Below are 19,667 nucleotides of genomic sequence, written 5' to 3' on the forward strand. Positions count from 1 at the left end.
GAGCTTGAACCTAGGCCCCTGGACATAGTAATGTGTGTGTTTTACTAGGTGTGCTGCCATCGGGCCCCACTTTTAGTTTTGATAATGGATATAGTCTCATACATGTATTTCTAGTTGCTTGGGAGGTGGCGTTTTTGCTCCCAAGTTTTCCTTCTTTGGTGATACTCTGACACTTCTGGGGTATTTTAAACACCACAGGACCAGTGGTTTTCAAATTATGCTCTGAGGAGCCCTTGGGTTGCAGAGTTGGGGAGGACACCCAAGAGATAGCAGACTAACAGGGCGAGTCCAGTATTTCTACCCTTTCTTTAACTAGAGCAGCTCTAATCTCAATTACTTTTATATACTCGGGCACGCCCTCCCTCCACCACATCCCAGTTGTATTTCAGAAAGGATCTTAATGTTTAAAGAATGAAGCAGTCACAAAAATCTCCACAGGCTGAATTTTCTCCCTCTTTTTATAGATGTGGGGCTGGTGGGGGGATCTTCTCATCATCACCTTTAGCACCAGCTAATCTCCTGTCTATCATGCAGCATCTACACAGAAGCAGAGCATCAGCATGTGCTGGGAGATCCTGAGCCCAGGCAAGTGAGGCTAACAGCAATGCTGAAGGTGAGAGCCTTCAACCCAGTATCTGGAGGTTCCTATTTGTTGGCATCGATCATGTCACTCCACCACTGTCTCCAGACACAAATCAGTGTGTACTCCAAGGGGCTGCATTCCCAACTCATTGAAGTGAGAACCTAGCATATGCATTAGTGGTAGTGGACAGTATAAAGATGTTTTCTTGATTTAGGGTTAGTGCTAAACATTAAAAAGTCCTCGCTCGGGCGGTAGTACAGCGGGTTAAGCGCATGTGGCACCAAGCGCAAGGACCGGTATAAGGATTCCTGGCTCCCCATCTGCAGGGGAGTGGTGAAGCAGGTCTGCAGGTGTCTATCTTTCTCTCCCCCTCTCTGTCTTCCACTCTTCTCTCCATTTCTCTCTGTCCTATCCAACAATGAACGACATCAAAAATAACAATAATAACCACAACAAGGCTACAACAACAAGGGCAACAAAAGGGGGGGGGGAATGGCCCCCAGAAGCAGTGGATTCATGGTGTAGGCACTGAGCCCCAGCTATAACCCTGGAGGAAAAAAAAAAAAAGAAGGTCCTTGCTCACAAATGGCTTTTAAACATTCGAAAAGAAGCTCAACCTCACTCTTAATGCAAATTAAACTATAATGAGGTACTATTTTTCCCCTATTGGATTAGCAAAGATCAAAAGGCTTGGCAATAATACTGTGTGGGCGAGGGCATGGCGAAATTGGCACTCTTACATTGCTGATGGGGGCTTAAATTGGTACAACCTCGTAGGAAAGCAATTTGACACTCCTTATCAAAAATTTAGAGACTACTCTCTAATCCAGAATTTTTCTTAAGGATTTACCCAACGGCTATACTTATATATGCTCAAAATGACTTGCAGAGATATTCACTGCAGCTTTTATTTTTGCAGTGGCGAAAGGCTGGAAACAACTTGCGTCCACCTTTTAAGAACTACTCAAATAAACTGCAGTGCAGACACCAAAGCAACAAGGCAATCCCACATATATGAGCAGAGTTGCCCACTGCTGAGGCCTAAGGCACGGCTGCTTTCTTATCATCAAGGTCTCTTATAAATAATCAGCCAACTAGTAGTTGGTGTTAAGCAGCAACCCAATCAAGGGATCTTGCCCTCAGAGTACTTTCTAGTCAATATGTGGCTGTGGTAATTCAATTTCCTAAAACATGTTCTGGGTTCTTTTAAGTCCTTGTGGAGATTCTCTGGCCCCACTTTTTCACTTTCGTCTTTAAAGAATGGCTATGAGTTAGACAACTCCACGATAAGCAAATGATCACATACACTCAACTCTACCTCAGTTCTGCTTCCCATTCAAAAAGCAAGTGTGGTGGCTGGCCAGTGGTACACCTGGTTAAGTGCACACCTTACCATGCACAAGGACTGGGGTTCAAGCCCCCTGTTCCCCATCTGTCTCTCTCCCTCTCAATCTTCCCCTCTCCTCTCAATTTCTCTGTCCTATCAGATATAGAAAAAAATAAAAACAAAAATGGGGGGAGTTAAGACTGCCAGAAATGGATTTGTTGTGCAGGCACCAAACCCCAACAATAACCCTGGTGGCAATAAAAATAAACAAATAGTGGGAGTTGGGCAGTAGCGCAGCTACTGTCTTCCCTATCTCTCTCCATTTCTCTCTGTCCTATTCAACAATAACGACATCAATAATAACTACAACAATAAAACAAAGGCAACAAAAGGGAATAAATAAATAAATATTAAAAAAATAAACAGCAAATATATTCTGGGCTACTTCAAAATTTTCATAAAAATTATCCTCAATTTTTTTTTCTTTTTTTTCTTTTTTTTTTTTTTTAGACAGGCAGAAATCAAGAAGGAAGGGGGTGATAGAGAGGGAGAGAGACAGAGAGACACCTGCAGCCCTGTTTCACCACTTGTAAAGCTTTCCCCCTGCAGGTGAGGACCAGGGGCTCGAACCCGGGTCCTTGTGCATTGTAATACATGCGCTTAACCACATGCGCCACCACCTGCCCCCCCCTTTATTTTCCTAATGATGCTTTCAAGTCACTCTTAACCATCCTCATTTTTCTCTTTGCAAAGGAGACTCATCTTTTTTTCTACCTCAATTAAGAAGCTAAATGCCAGCTGGGTAGACAGTATAATAGTTATGCAAAAGACCTCCATGCCTGAGGCTTCAAAGTCCCAGGTTCAATCCTCAGCACCACCATAAGCCAGAGCTGAGCAGTGCTCTGGTAAACAAATAACTACACAGGACATGCCCTTCAGAGGTGACCAAAGACATCAACAATTCAAGGCCATTTAATTTGCAAGGTCAAATTGAGATTATCTCCTGACACGATATACTTAATGGGCCTTTTCTTAATATATTCAATATTTCTTCTCCTTTTTTAAATTGCTACCAGGGTTATCACTGTGACACACTCAGTGCTTGAATGATGAATCTTCTGCTCCTGGGGCTGTTCTCCCCCCCCCCCTTCTTTTTTAGTTGATAGGACAGAGAGAATTGAGAGAGGAGAGGAGTACCACCAACAGATATCCAAAAAGTTAAAAGGAAGAAGAAAATATCAAACTAACTAACACAACTAAAAGGCTAAAGGAACATTTCTAGAACTGCTTCGCCCAATATGGCAGTCACTAGCTACATGTGGCTATGCAAATCCAAGTAGCCAGACCTGGCTATTAAAATTCCTAAAATAAAAAAAAATAAATACCAACTGAGAATGTGACACATCTACAAACTACGGTATTTTACTGTAGACTGTAAACCATGAATCCCCCAGTAAAGAAATTGAAAAAAAAAAAAATTTAAATACCTTAGTTGAATTGGATGCAAGTGACTAGTGCTTGCTACAATGAACAGAACAGATAAACAGCCTTTCTATCATCACAGGAAGGTCTACAGGATAGTACTGTTCTAGATTATCTATGGACTGAATTCACATTATTCCTACTTTATATTAATATTACATTCACTTATTTATTTATTTATTTATTTGCCAGAGCACTGCTCAGTTCTGGTTTATAGTGGTGTGGGGGACTGAAGTTGGGATTTTGGATACTCAGACAAGAGAACCTCTTTGCATAACCATTATGCTATCTACTACCCCCGCCCCATGCCCTTGTTATTCCTATTTCACAGTAACACAAATGCTTCTATCTCTAAATATTGTCAGAAGCAGTCTGGTTTGTTGAAAAGAACACAAATGTCATAAGTCCTGATTTTAAGCATTATGCTGGTATGACCCAGGCTAAGTAGAAACTTAGTGAATCTTAGTTTCCTTATTTCTAAAATAAACATATTTATATTTAGTCTGTAAAGTTTATTTTCCTGACATAGATCAGGATTTCAATAGACGATACGCTGATTAAAAGTGGAAAAAAAAGAGCAAAGAAGATAGCATAAGGGTTATGAAAATGACTGGTGACTGAGACTCTGAAGTCCCAGGTTCAGTCTTCTCAACCAATATCAGCCAAAGCTGAGCAGTACTCGGGCGAAATAAATATATAAATAAAAAGAAAGAAAGGTAGATAGGTAAGATAGAGAAAGTGGAACCACACCATAACATGTGAGATAGGAAAGACTATTATTGAAGTAATCCCTATTTAGCAATAACAACAAGCAATCAAAATAAATGTATCTAGGATATTATTATTATTTCTTACTCAAATCAGCAATAAAAAGGGCTTTCAATATACCTAGTGCTACCAGCAGGGCGTGCAGAACACTGATGAAGGAAGATGCTCTCTTATCATAAAATTGGTCCAGAGTGGCCAATACATCTTGAACCACATCTGCCACCAAAGGAAGCAGACTGGCATCTGAGTTCCGCAGCATAACTTCCAAGACCTTTGGAGTGTGGGGGTGCAGAGACAGATGACGCAGATTTAAAGAGATCCCATTCACCAAATAGTCTGAATTCTGATTGATCAGGTGCTGCAGGGAGTCGTAGCCACAAGCGTGGCAAATGTCCATCATGGAGTTGGTAGCTGCTTGACTGATGAGCAGGGTTCGATCGCCAGCCTTCTCCAGGACTGGATAGAGGACTGACATCAAGAGCAACCGGAAGTCTTCTCCTAGTGAGTAGGCAAAGTGGCCAACCCCTTCCAATTGGATGCATATTTGCCAAATATTGCTGTTCATGGAGCAAATGGTGGGGCTTGGCTTTGAGAAAGCTGGGAGAGATGTAGCTTGACAGGTGTTGTGGGCACCAGATGTGATGGCCTGGAAGCCTGGCTGTTTCAATGTTAGCTCCTCTCTCATTTCTTCAGTTTTGATACAGGTAACCAAATACCAATTTTCTTGACTTGTGTATTCTTCCAGTATAGATGTCACGATCTCCCTCAGTTCCTCTGGGCTTGTTTTAATATGTTTTTCATGAAGATCCTCCACGTCCAGCCCAGCAGCCCCTATAACCAGTTCATTAAGGATCATGGCTGCTTGCTTCCTGTAAAACACAGATTCGTGGTATAGTCCCATAAAGTGATCCACAAGCAAATAAAGGTTTCCATAAAAGCCAAGGAGTTGACAGACCTGCTGTAAGAGCAGGAAAACTCTCTCATCAGTGAAGAAGCGGAAATACCTCCTCTGGACTTGACTCCATGGTCGCATGGCTGAGGTTTTCGGAGAAGCACTAAGGTGATCAGTGTTCCAACGACGCTCTTCAACAATCTTGATGTCAGTCACGTCTAGTTCTAGGACCTGGACAAGAGCTTTGGAGAGGCGCTGCAGGTGAACTACAGAGTTGAGGACAAAATTTACCTTTGGGCCCAGGAGTTTCAGATATCCCAAAAGCAAGGAGAGAGAAGAGACTTTGCCCTGGTCATCTTGGGAGTTCATTAGCCGGGGAAGAGACGTGGCCAGGGAATGTAGGTTTTCTGACAAAATGTCAGCAAAGGCTCTGTTGCCCACCACCACCTTCTGACCTGCAAAATGTCTCAGCACTTGATTGCACTGGGCTTGGACTTCAGGACTCTCATCATTTACTAGGCCTACCAAAGCCTTCAGAAGGGGACCAGCAGATTCAACAAGGGACTGGCTGCACTTCAAAAGGAGGGTCTCAACAAGTTCTATCAGTTCCAGCCTCACCTTCCAGTGTGGGTGAACAGAAACGCATTCGATTATCTTTTTAATAAGAATAGTTAGTTTGCCCCCTGTACTTTTCACCCAATCTGCTTCCCTGTGCACCATTAGCTTGGCTACTCTGTGCTCAACAGTAGACTCTGCCTGAACCTTTGAGATTCTTTTGAGCTGCTCGTCGGCCATAATGAAGCTCACTGTCTTGTAAAAGACGTTTAGGGAAGACACTACAATGCTGTGCCCCTGTTTAAAGTCTCCTGTGATAATCCTGGTCAGTGCAGTTGAGATTCCTGGTAAAAAAGAAGCAAACAAATCCCCCAGCTGCTTTTGCTCAAGCTCATCCAAGGACCTTGGATGGTCTTGACAATCACACTGTAAGAGCAGAACCTGTAAACACTTTAAGGCAGCAGTTTTGATTTGCTTTGATTTCTCCTGTTCTGCTAGGCCTAGTAGTAAAGATACAGCAAATCCTAAACGAGGCAGAATGGAGGGTTCGTAAAATGTCACGATGATATCTCCATAAGCTGAGTGCATTAATGTGCTGAGGCCCCGGATCACAGCCAATTTCAACTCCTCTGACACAGCCGCGGGCTTTTGGGATTTGGGTGAATACAGGCAAGCAGAGAGTTCTGAAAAGAGCTCCTGGAGAAGTTCTTGTTCCTTCACACATGTTGAGGAGAGGACAAAGGTGAGGCACTCCACCACACTCTGGATCAGGCGCTCTCTTTTGGGGCCTGGCGTCTTTAGGGTAAATCGCAAAGGGAAGAGGATATATTGCTGAAGTTCCTGCAGGGCGGAGTCACTCACAGATTGTAACTGCGTCTGCAAATGCTCCACGTTCTCCACTGTCTGGGCCTTTGTGAGCTGAACACAGACTGGACGTAAGACACCAAAGGCCTCCTCAGGGGTGTCAAAAACTGCCATTGTGCACTAGTCTTCCTCTCATCAAGGCAACATCCTGCAGGCTGGAGGAAGGAAAGACATTTTTTTTTTCCCCCAGTAAGGAAGATCAAATTCAAAGCACATGCAAAATCAAGTTATATTCATTCATTTAACAAACATTTACTGGAGGGTCTGGTCACCAGCCACTACATCTAGTACTGAAGGAGCAATGGAACAAAAAAGAGATGGTCCTATCCTCCCTGGTCCAGTGAGATGTAGATGTACAGAGACAGTGCAGTCTGTTAACTGTTAGGGCACTTGTTGGATCATGGTTCTAAGTGAGTGTGCCATGCTTCTGTGTGTGAAGATCCAAGAGAGCCAGGACATGTTTCCCAGGAAGAAGGTGCTTTAGCCACAACTTGAGGGAAGAGTGAATAGGAATCTGTGGGCGAGCGAGACAAAGGAGTTTGGATTTTAACCTGTGGTGGTGTTAGAGAGTTGATGCAGGTTTTTTTTTTTTTTTTCTTTACTTGAGGTGAAACATACATAGAGTAAAATGTACTAGTCTTCACATACAGAGAATCTGGAAGTATGCTGAGACTCATACAAATAACTATCCAAAGTGAATATAGAATATTCCCAGCACTCAGAAGGTAACTGGTGTGCCCCTTTGTAATCAATTCCTATTTTGCCTGGACACCATTCTTTTGATTTTCACCTCTATGGATTAGTTTTGGCTATAGTTTTAAGCAGAAGTGATATGATCAATTAATACATTGAAAAGATTCGCTGGTAGCAAGTAATATGAGAGAAGGGTCAGAACTACGTGAAGCTGGGAGCAAAACAAAACAAAAGGGAGAGGCCAGAGAGATGGGAAAACTAAAGCATACACTGTAGGGTGAGTGGAAGGAGGAAGACCCCAGCAGGATGGAGGCAGGCAGGTAGGGGAAGGAGGAGCAGGTGCCTTTAAAGCTCAGCGAAGGAGCTGAGCAACTTAGTGCAACAAGAATCTCACTTCTCTCTGTCAGGGTCAATTCAAAATCATGGGCTGACAGTGAACAAGAAGGGGGCTAAAGAGAGAAGGCTTGCGAGGAGAAAAATAAAAGTCTAAAATATTCCCTTTGAGGAAGCAGAGCATGCCGGGAAATCATAAAAGTGTGTCCCATGGGTACTGCAGAAGAGGCTGAAGCAGGTCTTACATAAACGTGTGTGACTGTGAAGGGCTAGCTATGGAGGATAGAGATCAGCTAGTCTGATAATCTCGCTCTCTGCCTTCTGAACGAGTAATGATAGGAAAGCCTCTCTGTCGCCTCTCCCTGTCTAGTCCAGTGAACTTTCCTGAAGCCCAGTGACTACAGGGTTAGTAGTAGCAAGTTGTGCATGGTGAGTGTGGACAAAGCCTGCTCAGTCCAGAGAGGGAGAGAACTGGTTCCCATTTCCCCCTGGGTCAAGGGGAGGGGGCTCCAGGGCTGGAACCAGGCTCTGATAACTTTAGTTCACAGAGCTCCATCAGCCTCAAAAGAGGAAGGGGCCTGCTGGTCTCTCAAGTTTTTTGGGTGGTGAGATCTCTTAGTCTCTACAGTCTCCAAGAAGTCAGAGAAGGAAGAATCTTAAAATCTCCCCATCTTAGGCTTGGAAAATGCCAGGTATGGATGCCACAAAGCCTGGCCACAGACTACCAACACCCCAAGCCAAGTACGCCATGCCATGTACACCAAGACACACTGATGTCACCCAGAGGCTGCTGTGCCACCTCCTGCTTGAGATACTAGTAGCTGAGTCAACAGAAAGGAAGATAACCAACAAGTGGCACTCAGCAACCAGAATTAAGAAAGAAAGAGTACCTTTGTAAATCTTAACACAATCACTAGAGGGAATAGAAAATAATTGGTTCCACCTTTGGAGGGGGGTGAGGAGACAGGACTCTGGTGGTGGGAGTGGTGTAGGCTTGTACCCCTCTTATAATCTTATAAGTCACTACTAAAAAATAATAAAAGATAATAAAAAATAAAGTTAATAAAGTGGGAACAAATGATATGTCCAAAACAGAATGCACTGCTATTTCTTCTATTATATATTCCCTCTGGGGGTGATTTTACCCAAGCTAGAAACCTTAGACTTTCTGCTTTCTTGCAGCTCTCTTTGAATTCCAAAACTCCCTTAAGTTTCATCAGTTCTACTCCTTCAACATCTTTTTCTTTTCTCTCCTTGCTCCCTCCCTCCTTCCCTTCCCTTCTACCAGGCTTATCATTGGGACTCCGTGCTGGCATGAAAAACCCACTCCTCTGGGTGGCCATTTTTTCTTTCTTTCTTCCTTTCTTTCTTTCTTGATGTTTATTCTCTTTTGTTGCCCTTGTTGTTGTCATTGTTGTATACGACAGACAGAAGTGGAGAGAGGAGCAGAAGACAGAGAGGGAGAGAGAAAGATAGACACCTACAGACCTGCTTCACCGTTTGTGAAGCGACTCCCCTGAAGGTGAGGAGCTGGGGCTTGAACCGGGATCCTTACACCAGTCCTTGCGGTTTGTGCTATGTGTGCTTAATCCGTAGCCTGACTCCTCATTTTTTCCTTTATTGTTATTTGTATTTATTTTTTATTTGATAAGATAGAAATTGAAAGGAAAGATAGAGAGGGAAAGAGAAAGAGACATTTGCAGACCTGCTTCACCACTGGTAAAGTATCCCCCTATTGGTGGGGAGAGGGGGCTCGAACCCGGGGCCCCTGTGCATAGTGGCATGTGTGCTCAAGCTGGAGTGTCAACACTCAGCCTCCAACATCTTTCAAACAGATTGATGACTATACTCTATTTAGTGCTGGGCCAACTGTAACGGGTTCCTCTCTGATACCTTACCTGGTGTGCTGACCCTTCCTAGTGCTGACCAAAACTCCCTGGATTTTTCATGCCAGCAATGAGTCCCAATGATAAGACTGGCAGAAAGGAAGGGAAGGAGGAAGGGAGAAAGGAAATGAAAAGAGAAGAAAAGAAAAAAGAAGAGAAGAGAAAGATGTTGAAGGAGTAGAACTGATGAAACTTAAGGGAGTTTTGCTCCACATCTCACACCAGCAGAAAGAGAATCTTTCAAGGGCTGGGGAGACAGCATACTGGCTATGCAAAAGGCTTTCATGTTTGAGGCTCTGAGGTACCAGCTTCAATCCCCAGCACCACCATAAGCCAGAGGTGACCAGTGCTCTGATCTGTCTCTGTATCTTTCTCTCTCTCATTAAAATAAATTATATACATAATCTTTCAAAACAAACAAACAAACAAAAACTGGTATCTCTTCTCCATGCTTATGATGCTTCAACTGTCTGAAGTACAAACTCCCTTTAAATCATGGCACACAAGGCCCTTCACTATGAGGCCCGTCCATCTCACCAGCCTCATCTCTCACTGTTTCACCCCTGGAACTCCATACTGTAACCAGGTTAAAAAAATTGTAATCCCCCAAACATGTGGCACCATTTCAAGCTTGCCTTCTTTGTCCTACTACAAATAGACACCATTATAGTACATAGCATGTGGTAGCTTTGTCTATATGCCTGGCTCACTTTAATTCAAACTAGATAATCCCATACTGAACACTTACAAGTGCACATGGCAAACTTTCAAAAAGGCCTGCTGGAATTCTGCTTTCAAGGAGGATGTAATAGGGTGTGGCAGGCCAATACTCTTGCTGACAACTAGAAAAAGTCACAGGAATCACAAAAATCATTCCTGAAAGCATCAAACAGCTGTGGCGTATAAGACTAAAGATGAGGTGGATCAATACTCCAGTGAGGGGTGAATGTTCAGAGACAAGTCAATAATTAACAGCTAGATTGTATTTATTATTATTATTTTTAAATTTTTTGGTCACTAGTGCCTTTGCTGATGCCGGACATAAGCTCAAACTGAGAGCTATCACAGAGGAAAAAGAAACCACAACGCTTTTAGTGTGGTTTTGTGGCGCTGGAGGGACAAAATGGCAGGCTTGAGGGACCTCAAAAAGCACGACTTCTGGGGTCTTGTGCTGCTTGGAGTCAAAGGAAATCGTAGAGATTCTGGTGTTCTTCAAAGCCAGAATAACAAAACAGGACATCTGAGCAACTTTACAAACTTGATTGGTTTCTTGCTCAAGACATTTGACAAATTTTGAAGCTATGTGAAATGGTAGACTAAATACTAAGTTGAAAACCCCTGAAGGTTTTTACAGGTCTCTCAAGGCCGCAGTCTTTCTCAGCCAAGTTGTTAACAGCCTGTTCAGCTCCCAGTTGAAACCCCTAGAGGGTCAGACCCTGCCAACAAGGATGAACTAGAGTAAGAATGTGCCTCACCAGGGTTGCAAAACCAGTAGTGACTCAGCTCGTTCCCTGACTGGAATGAACTGTTCAGTTCCTAACTCTATATCTACCTAATAGAGTGAAAGGTGAAACCTTTCAGGTGGGAGGTGACATTACATGGAGTCACCATGTTTCTTTTATATAAGGTCAAAATACAATAAGGAGTTATGCTTTATCTTTTACTTGGTGGGAATGAATTCAGGGCCACACGAATGCATGATACTGTCATTCATATATATATATATATATATATATATATATATATATATATATATATATATATATATTTTTTTTTTTTTTTTCTTCAGAGAGAGAAAGGGAGAGATACCAGAGTAGTCCTCCACCACCCATGGAGTTCCCTTGGCCATGTTCCTGGTGTTCCTGTGTGATGCTAGAGACCAAACTTAAGGCCTCTTGCATGGTCTAGGCTGCATTTTACCTACAGAACAATCTTTCAATAACTTAAAAAAAAAAGTATGTAGAGACAAAACCACATAGCTGATTATTAAGGAGGAACAAAAGAGTGGATGCCAGGCACCCATGACCTTGAACCCCTGGACTTGTGTAGACCTGCTCAGACTTGGTGCACATGTACCACAGTGCTCACAACTGTGAACCCCTGGTCTTACTCAAGGCCATCTGAACTGAGTGTACAGGGGTTGCGGGGCACCTGTAATCTCAAACAACAGTTTGCTGCTAAGACCAGCTTGGTGAAGATCCCTAGCTTCAAACCTCAGAGCATCAGATGTGATGAGAAACAGGAAATCATCTTCACTGACTGATAAAGAACAAGTAGGAAAAACCACACACACACACACACACACACACAAAATCAATGGCACAGTGGCTAGAACAGTGGGCTCGGAAGCATGAGGTTCCAAGTTTGACCTCTAGCATTCCATGTGCTAGAGTAATGCTCTTGTTCTCTTATGTAAACAAACAAACATTGCCCTAAAAAATAGAGAAATACAAATTAAAAAAAAAAAAAAGAAGAGAAATTTATGAGGAAGAAACAAAGAAAGGGACTTCCTGGGACATGGCTATGGAGTAGAAGCTGTTTCAGACTGCTCGCCTGTGAAACTAGAACAAAAAACAACGAAAAAAATCACCTGAAAACTCAACAAAACACAACCAGGATTTCCTCAGAAACTCATTATGCCACTGGTGAATACAGACACATGTGGCCAGTGGGTGGAAAAGGAGTGAGGAAGGAGGGGCCGGATGGTGGTGCACCCGGTTGAGGGCATGTATTAAAATGCATAAGGACCTGGGTTCGAGCCCCGGCCCCCACCTGCAAGGGGGAAGCTTTGCGAGTGGTGAAGCAGGGCTGCAGGTGTCTCTCTGCCTCTCTATCACCCCCTTCCCTCTTGATTTCTCGCTGTCTCTATCCAATAAATAAAGATTTAAAAAAAAAAATTTTTAAGGGAGCCAAGTGATGGCACGCCTGGTTAAGTGCTCACATCACAGTGCACAAGGACCCAGGTTCAAGCCACTGGCCTCCACCTACAGGGGGAGAGCTTCATGAGTGGTGAAGCAGGTGTCTCCCTGTCTCTTTCCCTCTCTACCTCCCCCTTCCCTGACAATTTCTCTGTGCCTCTATCCAATAATAAATAAATAAAAATAAATAAAACAAAAACATTTAAAAAAAAAAAAAGGAATGAGGAAGGGATCTTGAAACTCAAGAAGCTATACTTGGTTATGGCTGGATCTGAACTAGGTGGCAGAGAAGACCAAGGACAGCATTCTGGTTCCTCATCAGAGCTCCTCTGCCCAAGACCACTGTATGCTGAGTAAATCTACATTTAGCTTCCAGATGATTGGGGAAAGAACTTAGGGTCCTGCCCCAAGCTATCATGAGCCTGTTTCAGGACCAAATCACATTCCTTTCTGAGTCCCTGTTTTTCCCCCTTTATCTTATCTCTGTTATCAATTTTATCTTCAATTTCTTTTTTAAATTTTTTTGTTTATTTATTTTTCCCTTTTGTTGCCCTTCTTGTTTTTCATTGTTGTAGTTATTGTTGTTGTTATTGATGTCATTGTTGTTGTTAGATAGGACAGAGAGAAATGGAGAGAGGAGGGGAAGACAGAGAGGGGGAGAGAAAGAGAGACACCTGTAGACCTGCTTCACTGCCTGTGAAGCAATTCCCCTGCAGGTGGGGAGCCAAGGCTCGAACCCGGATCCTTAAGCTGGTCCTTGCGCTTTCTGCCATGTGCGCTTAACCCGCTGTGCTACTGCCCAACTCCCTATCTTCAATTTCTTATCTGTGATTAAGTCAAAATTCTAGCTGTCTGTTTAACCCCCCAGGGGCAGTTAGAAAACTTAACTTCCATCCAATTTCCCAGCAGCAAAATGGGCTTATCAACTATCTTGCTTCACCTCAGGGATTGCATTAAAGCATAAAGAACTCTTTTTTTTTTGTGGTCAGGTAAGGTGTCATACTGAAGGGAGGACTTCAGCAAGTAAATAACTAGAGCTGCAGTGTGATTTAACTAGAAGATCTCGAACCTTCTGGGCTTTAAATTTGCCACACAGAAGCTATGAGACTTGGAGCAAATCACCATGCACCTCTCTGGGCCTTGGTTTCCTATCCATAATGGAGAGAGTTTTTAAGCCATTGCCTCCTAGCTCTAGTGTTTCTTTCTTTCTTTCTTTTTTTAAATAATTTATTTCTTTATTGGGGAATTAATGCTTTACATTCAACAGTAAATACAATAGTTTGTACATGCATAACATTCCCCAGATTCCCATTTAACAATACAACCCCCACTATGTCATTCATCATCTTTTATGGACCTGTATTCTCTCCACCCACCCACCCACCCCAGAGTCTTTTACTTTGGTGTAATACTCCAATTCCATTTCAGGTTCGACTTGTGTCTCTTAAAATTTACAACTGTGACCTATTAAGTAATTTATTTAGCCACAAGTGGTTCTAGGCAAGCATGCTCAGGGAACTGAAAAGGTGTGAGGGAGGCATCCTCCAAGACTTAAGAAGCCATGCTCAGCATAAGTAGGCACTACTTTGCTGTTCCAATCGTCTATTTCTGTCTTCAATTTGAAGGCAAGAGATCCTACCTCTCATCTTCCAGAGGCAGTAATGTCACCATTAGAATAACAGCTTCCCACTCCTGGGACATACCAAAGGTGACCAGTGTCAGGGGTCCAGGAACCAACAAACCAGAGGACACAACAACAACCAGGACACAAATTTCAAAAGACACTAAATATAACCAAAAAAGACACTGCAGGAATGAACCAGGACAGAAGCCCAGAAAAAAATTTCAACAAGCCAGAAGCAAATAACAATGATGAAAACATCCAAACATTAATTAATGCAATAATCACAGAAGTGAGGAAAGCTTTTGACGGTAATATCAGAAATGGGAAAACAACAAATGAGGCTCTGAAAGAAAACACGAACTATAGAGGTAATTAGAGAGCTGAAAGCTGAAATAGCTGAGTTAAGAGTCTAACTTGCCTCCTACAATTACTGTCATCTAATTTTTGACTGGGGGCTCAAACTACTAAATGGAGAAAGCAGAGTCTCTTCCAAATGGTGTTGGAAAAACTAGGCTGAAACATTCAGAGGAATGAAATTGAACCACTACATTTCACCACACACAAAATAAAATTCCAAATAGATCAAGGACTTGGATGTTAAGACTAGAAACTATCAAATACTTAGAGAAAAATAGGCATCTTCATGATACAAATGCTTCATGATACAAATCCAATTGCAAGGAAGACAAAATAAAAAATTAACCCATAGAACTGTATCAAATTGAAAAGTTTCTTCACAGCAAAAGAAATCTCCACCCACACAAAGAGACCCCTTACAGAGTGGAAGATCTTTACATGCCAAAAATCAGGGGAAAAAAAGCTAATAACCAAAATATATAAAGAGCTCACCAAACTTAGTAAAAAAACAAACCAAATGACCCCATCCAAAAATGAGCAAAAGATATAAAAAGAATATTCACCAAAGAAGAGATCCAAAAAGCTATATCAGACATCAGAAAAAATGCTCCAAGTCACTGACTGTCAAATGCAAATAAAGACAAAAATGAGAGAGACTGGTGGTGGCACACCTGGTTGAGCACACACATTAGAGTGTTCAAGGATCCAGGTTCAAGCCCCTGGTCCCCATCTGTGCAGGGCGGAAATTTCACGAGTGGTGAAGGAGAGCTACAGATGTCTCTCTTTCTCTCCCTTTCTATCTCCTTATCCCCTCTTGATTTCTGGCTGTCTTTATCCAATGAATACATAAAGATAATAAAAAGATAGCAACAACAAATGCTTTAGAGGTTCTGGGGGCAAAGGACAATTATTATCCCTATGACACCTGAGAGAAAGACACCTGCAGACCTGCTTCACTGACTGTGAAGCAACTCCCCTACAGGTGGGGAGCTGGGGCTTGAACAGGGATCCTTATGCTGGTCCTTGCGCTTCGTGCCACTAGCACTTAACCCAACTTCCGACAACTTTATTAACAAGTAAATGCAATAATGCTTAGGTTATCTTAGATGCCACTAAAATCCAAGGTATATTTCCTCCCTGACTTGAGGCTAGACCCCATAAACCTAATACTGGTCTGGATACAATAAATGATACTCGCCACTTTAACAACTAGGAGAAAGTCTAAACTTGTCAGATAAAGAAAGGACTAAAAAAGCTGGAAAAGGGCAAGAGACTGGCTCACTTAATAGTGACCTTTTTAGTCAATACCAGGCCATACCATCACCTTGAGCCCTAGTCAGAGAATTACTTTTACTTTGAGGTAGATAGTTGCCCCTAACTTATGGATACAGGTATACACTTACCCAGTCCACTAGGCCCTAGCCTGTACCTGTGATCTGAGATTTTGTTGGAAAGTGCACCACCTGAAATAGAACTAGGTAGTACAGTGTTAGGAAAGGTTTTACTCGATCACTGGAGCTGGGAGGTTGGCATTTCAGGCTTCATGTCCCTGGATACAATCCAAAGCAAAAAGGCAGTAGCAGCTTAACATGGCATAGTGGAACAGGTTGCACTGATTAACTTGAGGATGTCAGAAGCAGTGTAACAGGGTAAGGGATCAAGAGGAGAGATAGCAAGAAATCCAGGCAAAGTCCCAGAGGTTCCAGGACTGGGAGAAATATAGATTTTAAGAGAATGGGGAAGATTCCTTGCAGTCTTAGAGTTTAAGAAGGCAACAGATAATTCATTATTATTATAACCAAATTACCTGGGAGGTTGGCTTTGAAGATCCACAGATAGTTTACCATACTATATTTGACCTCACCATGAATTTTATCATTTAATGCTTTTTACTAATAATTATAGATTCCCACATAGATATGATGGGCCTAGATCTCTAATAGATCCCTCTCTCCATCATCACTAGTCACTTCCATCAGGAACATCAGCATAAGCCCTCATGTGGGCTTCTCTAAGACCTTTCCCTTACTATAAAGTAGCAATGGTAGGGACTGCCCCAGTCTCCAAAGAGATGGTGGATCAACCTACTATGCTGCTCAAGGAAGACTGGTCCTGAAATGAGTGCAGCCTAGAATGTTTCCAGCTGTGACTATGAACTGTGAACTCAGACTGATTCAGAGATTCAGAGATTCAGAGGATATGCAGTGCTTAGTGTCAATATATATAGGTCCGGTGTTAGGTTGATGGGGTAAACAGTTGATTGTATTTATATATCTTTCCTCAAGTTTGGGAGCTACTTTCTGCCCTAATCTAGCTTTCTAGTTCTATTCACAACTCTAACACTATCTTCCAAGACAATATTTTAGGTCACCTGAACGTTAGCTATCAAGCTTAAACAAAAATTACTAAAGTCATGGGTTCCTAGGAACATAACTAAAATAGACTTTCCAGCTTCTCTCAACCCTAAGATCCCTATTCTCATCTGCTCTATTCCTATGTTGTCCTCCTTTATATATCACCACCTTTATATTTCAGCCACCAAGTTGTCCTGTTTTCAATATTTCACCACCTTTCAGCTACCATGATGCCATCCTGACTTCCTTGGGCAGACAACCTCACTAGTGTGCCCTGGAACCTCACCTCTCCAGAGCCCTATACCACTAGGGGATGATAGAACAGGCTGGTGGTATGGACTGACCTGCCAACATCCATGTCTAGAAGAGAAGCAATTACAGAAGCCAGACCTTCCACATCCTGCACCCCATAGGAATTTTGGCCCATACTCCCAGAGGGGAAGAAATGTTAGGGGAAGATGACCAGAGTGCTCTGAACTCCAATTTCACCAGGATGTGGAGAGAGAAGAGAAAAGAAGGATATTTGGAAGTAGTAATAGGTGTAGGTCTGACCTTGAAAGGAAGAGAAGGCGAGACTATAGAAAAAAATAGGCAAATACGTATAAATACAGATAGTTGTAGGAATGGTGCGGCATTATACCCCTTATATTGTAATTTTGTATTAAATCACTAATAAAAATAAAAGAAGGGAGCCAGGTTGTGGTGCAGCGGGTTAAGCGCACATGGTGGAACAGGCAAGGACCGGCATCAGGATCCCGGTTCAAGCCCAGGTCCCCACCTGTAGGGGATTCACTTTACAGGCAGTGAAGCAGGTCTGCAGGTGTCTAACTTTCTCTTCCCCTCCCCTCTCGATTTCTCTCTGTTCTATCCAACAACCACAACAATAATAACAATGACAATAAACAACAAGGACAACAAAAGGGAAAAAAAAAAAAAGATAAAAAAGAAAGTTGTGAGGCACCATTAACAACTGACTGGATAAAGAAATTATGAGGTACATACCACATGGAACACTACTCTGCAATTTAAAAAGATATGTCCTTCAGAACAAAATGGATAGAACTGAAGGTGATTATGTTTATCAAAGTAAAGAGGTGAAAGACAACTACTGGATGGCTTCACTTACGTGTGGAATTTAGAGAATTGAGACACCTGAGCTTTCAAAAACAAGAGGAAGCAGACAAACTGTCTCTTAAGACTTTGTGAGACTTTGGTGTGTATCTCTGAGAGAATGAGAACACAGAACATTGATGGCAGATGTGGTGTGGAGTTATCCCCTGTAATCTTAAATCACTATGAACTTACTAATAAAAAAGAGAGCTATGGAACAACATAAAGAGTAGAGCAATAAAACTGGCAACTACTCATTGTTCTGCATGCTTCTCTTGATCCATACTGTTTGATACTGCATTTGCTGAGCTCAACCAAATCAACACAACCAAGTGCCACCTCAACACATTTCACCTCAGATTGTGTCCAGAGACGCCAGGTGTGGAATGTCAACCCTTCAGCTCCAGTACTCTGGTGAGATTGTTCCTAGGTCATACATAGGACGCCTCAATTCCGTATCAGGCAGTGTACCTCCTAACAAAGCCACAGAAGCTACATAAAGACCAGGGCCCATGAGAGAGAACACATGTGCACATGTATCCATAAGGGAAAATATATACCTTAATGTAAAAATGCACATTAGTTTGCAGTGACTCAATAAATGTAGACACTCAATAAAAAAAGACACTTTTCTATTTTAACTAAATAGTTTCTACTTAGACCTAGATACCCTCCTCACCTACTTGCTGTTTCACTTCTTTCAATCATTCCAAGGCTAACCTTGTCAGACAAGGTAAGGATTATAAAATCTGGATAGGGGAAAGAGACTGGCATACTTTAATGATGACTCTTTTGGGCCACACTGTCATCCAAGTCCCTAGTCAGGGAGTCCTGGGACTCCCATGTACACATGATGGGCCTAGACCTCTAGCAGATCACTCCACTGTTGCTGGTCATCTCCATCAGAAACAGCATAGTGGACCCTCTTGTGGGCCTTTACAGTACCTTGCTCTCAATGTGGGTCAACATTGGTGGGGACTGCTCCATTCTCTGAAGGGAGTTTGGGTCAGTATACTCTGACAATCAAGGAAGACGGGTTCTACAATGAGTGCATCCTAGAATGTTCCTAGCTATGACCACAGAATGCGAGCCCAGACTTGCAGTAACATGGAAGTTGTATAGTCCCCTGTGCTGAATATGGGCCCCAGATCAAATTGATGGGGTTTACAGATAGCAATATTTGTGTGCTTTTCCCATAATTGGAGCTACTCTCTTCCCTGATACAACTTCCTAATGCTATTTACAACTCTGATACCATCTCCCCAGACAGTGCCTTTGGCCCACCTTCATGTTAGCAGTAAGGCTCAGTCAAAAATTAGTAAAATCATGGGCCCTTTGGAATCTACCTAAAAAAGACCTACTGCTTTTTCCAAAATGGAGACCCCCCAAATCTCAACTGCTATAGTCTTACCTTTATATTCCTGATTATTAAATGATTTATTCTGCTTTATACCTTAATGCTTTTTCAGCCACCAAGTTGCAGGTGCTACCATGACACCAACCTGACATCACTGGATGGATGACCTCACCCATGTGCCTGAAACCCCACCTCTCCAGAGCCCTGCCCCACTAGGAAAAGATAAGAAATAGGCTGGGAGTATGGATCGACCTGTCAATGCCCAATTCCAGCAGACAGGCAAGTTAAGTGCAGGTGGCACAAAGCGCAAGAACCAGCATAAGGATCCTGGTTCAAGTCCCCGGCTCCCCACTTGCAGGGGAGTCGCTTCACAGGTGGTGAAGCATGTTTGCAGGTGTCTATCTTTCTCTCCCCCTCTGTCTTCCCCTCCTCTCTCCATTTCTCCCTGTCCTATCCAACAATGACATCAATAACAATAGCAATAACTATAACAATAAAACAAGGGCAACAAAAGGGAGTAAATATCAAAAACAAAACAAACAAACAAACAAAAAACAGAAAACA

General features: G+C 42.6%; 1 protein-coding gene across 4 annotated transcripts in view; it reads right to left on the bottom strand.

The window, feature by feature from the left end:
* The window catches only part of TTI1 (TELO2 interacting protein 1), a 105,542-nt gene that overhangs the window by 71,210 nt on the left and 14,665 nt on the right, over positions 1-19,667 (bottom strand). For all 4 annotated transcript variants that reach the window (XR_009549499.1, XM_060189820.1, XM_007518473.3 and 1 more), the window contains exon 2: positions 4,281-6,626. Coding sequence is in view for 3 of the 4 variants with exons in the window: in XM_060189820.1 (XP_060045803.1) it covers positions 4,281-6,585 (2,305 nt within the window). In the remaining variant the exon portion in view is untranslated. The remainder of the gene's footprint in view (positions 1-4,280; positions 6,627-19,667) is intronic.

Source organism: Erinaceus europaeus, chromosome 1 (assembly GCF_950295315.1).
Source record: "Erinaceus europaeus chromosome 1, mEriEur2.1, whole genome shotgun sequence".
Classification (NCBI taxonomy): domain Eukaryota; kingdom Metazoa; phylum Chordata; class Mammalia; order Eulipotyphla; family Erinaceidae; genus Erinaceus; species Erinaceus europaeus.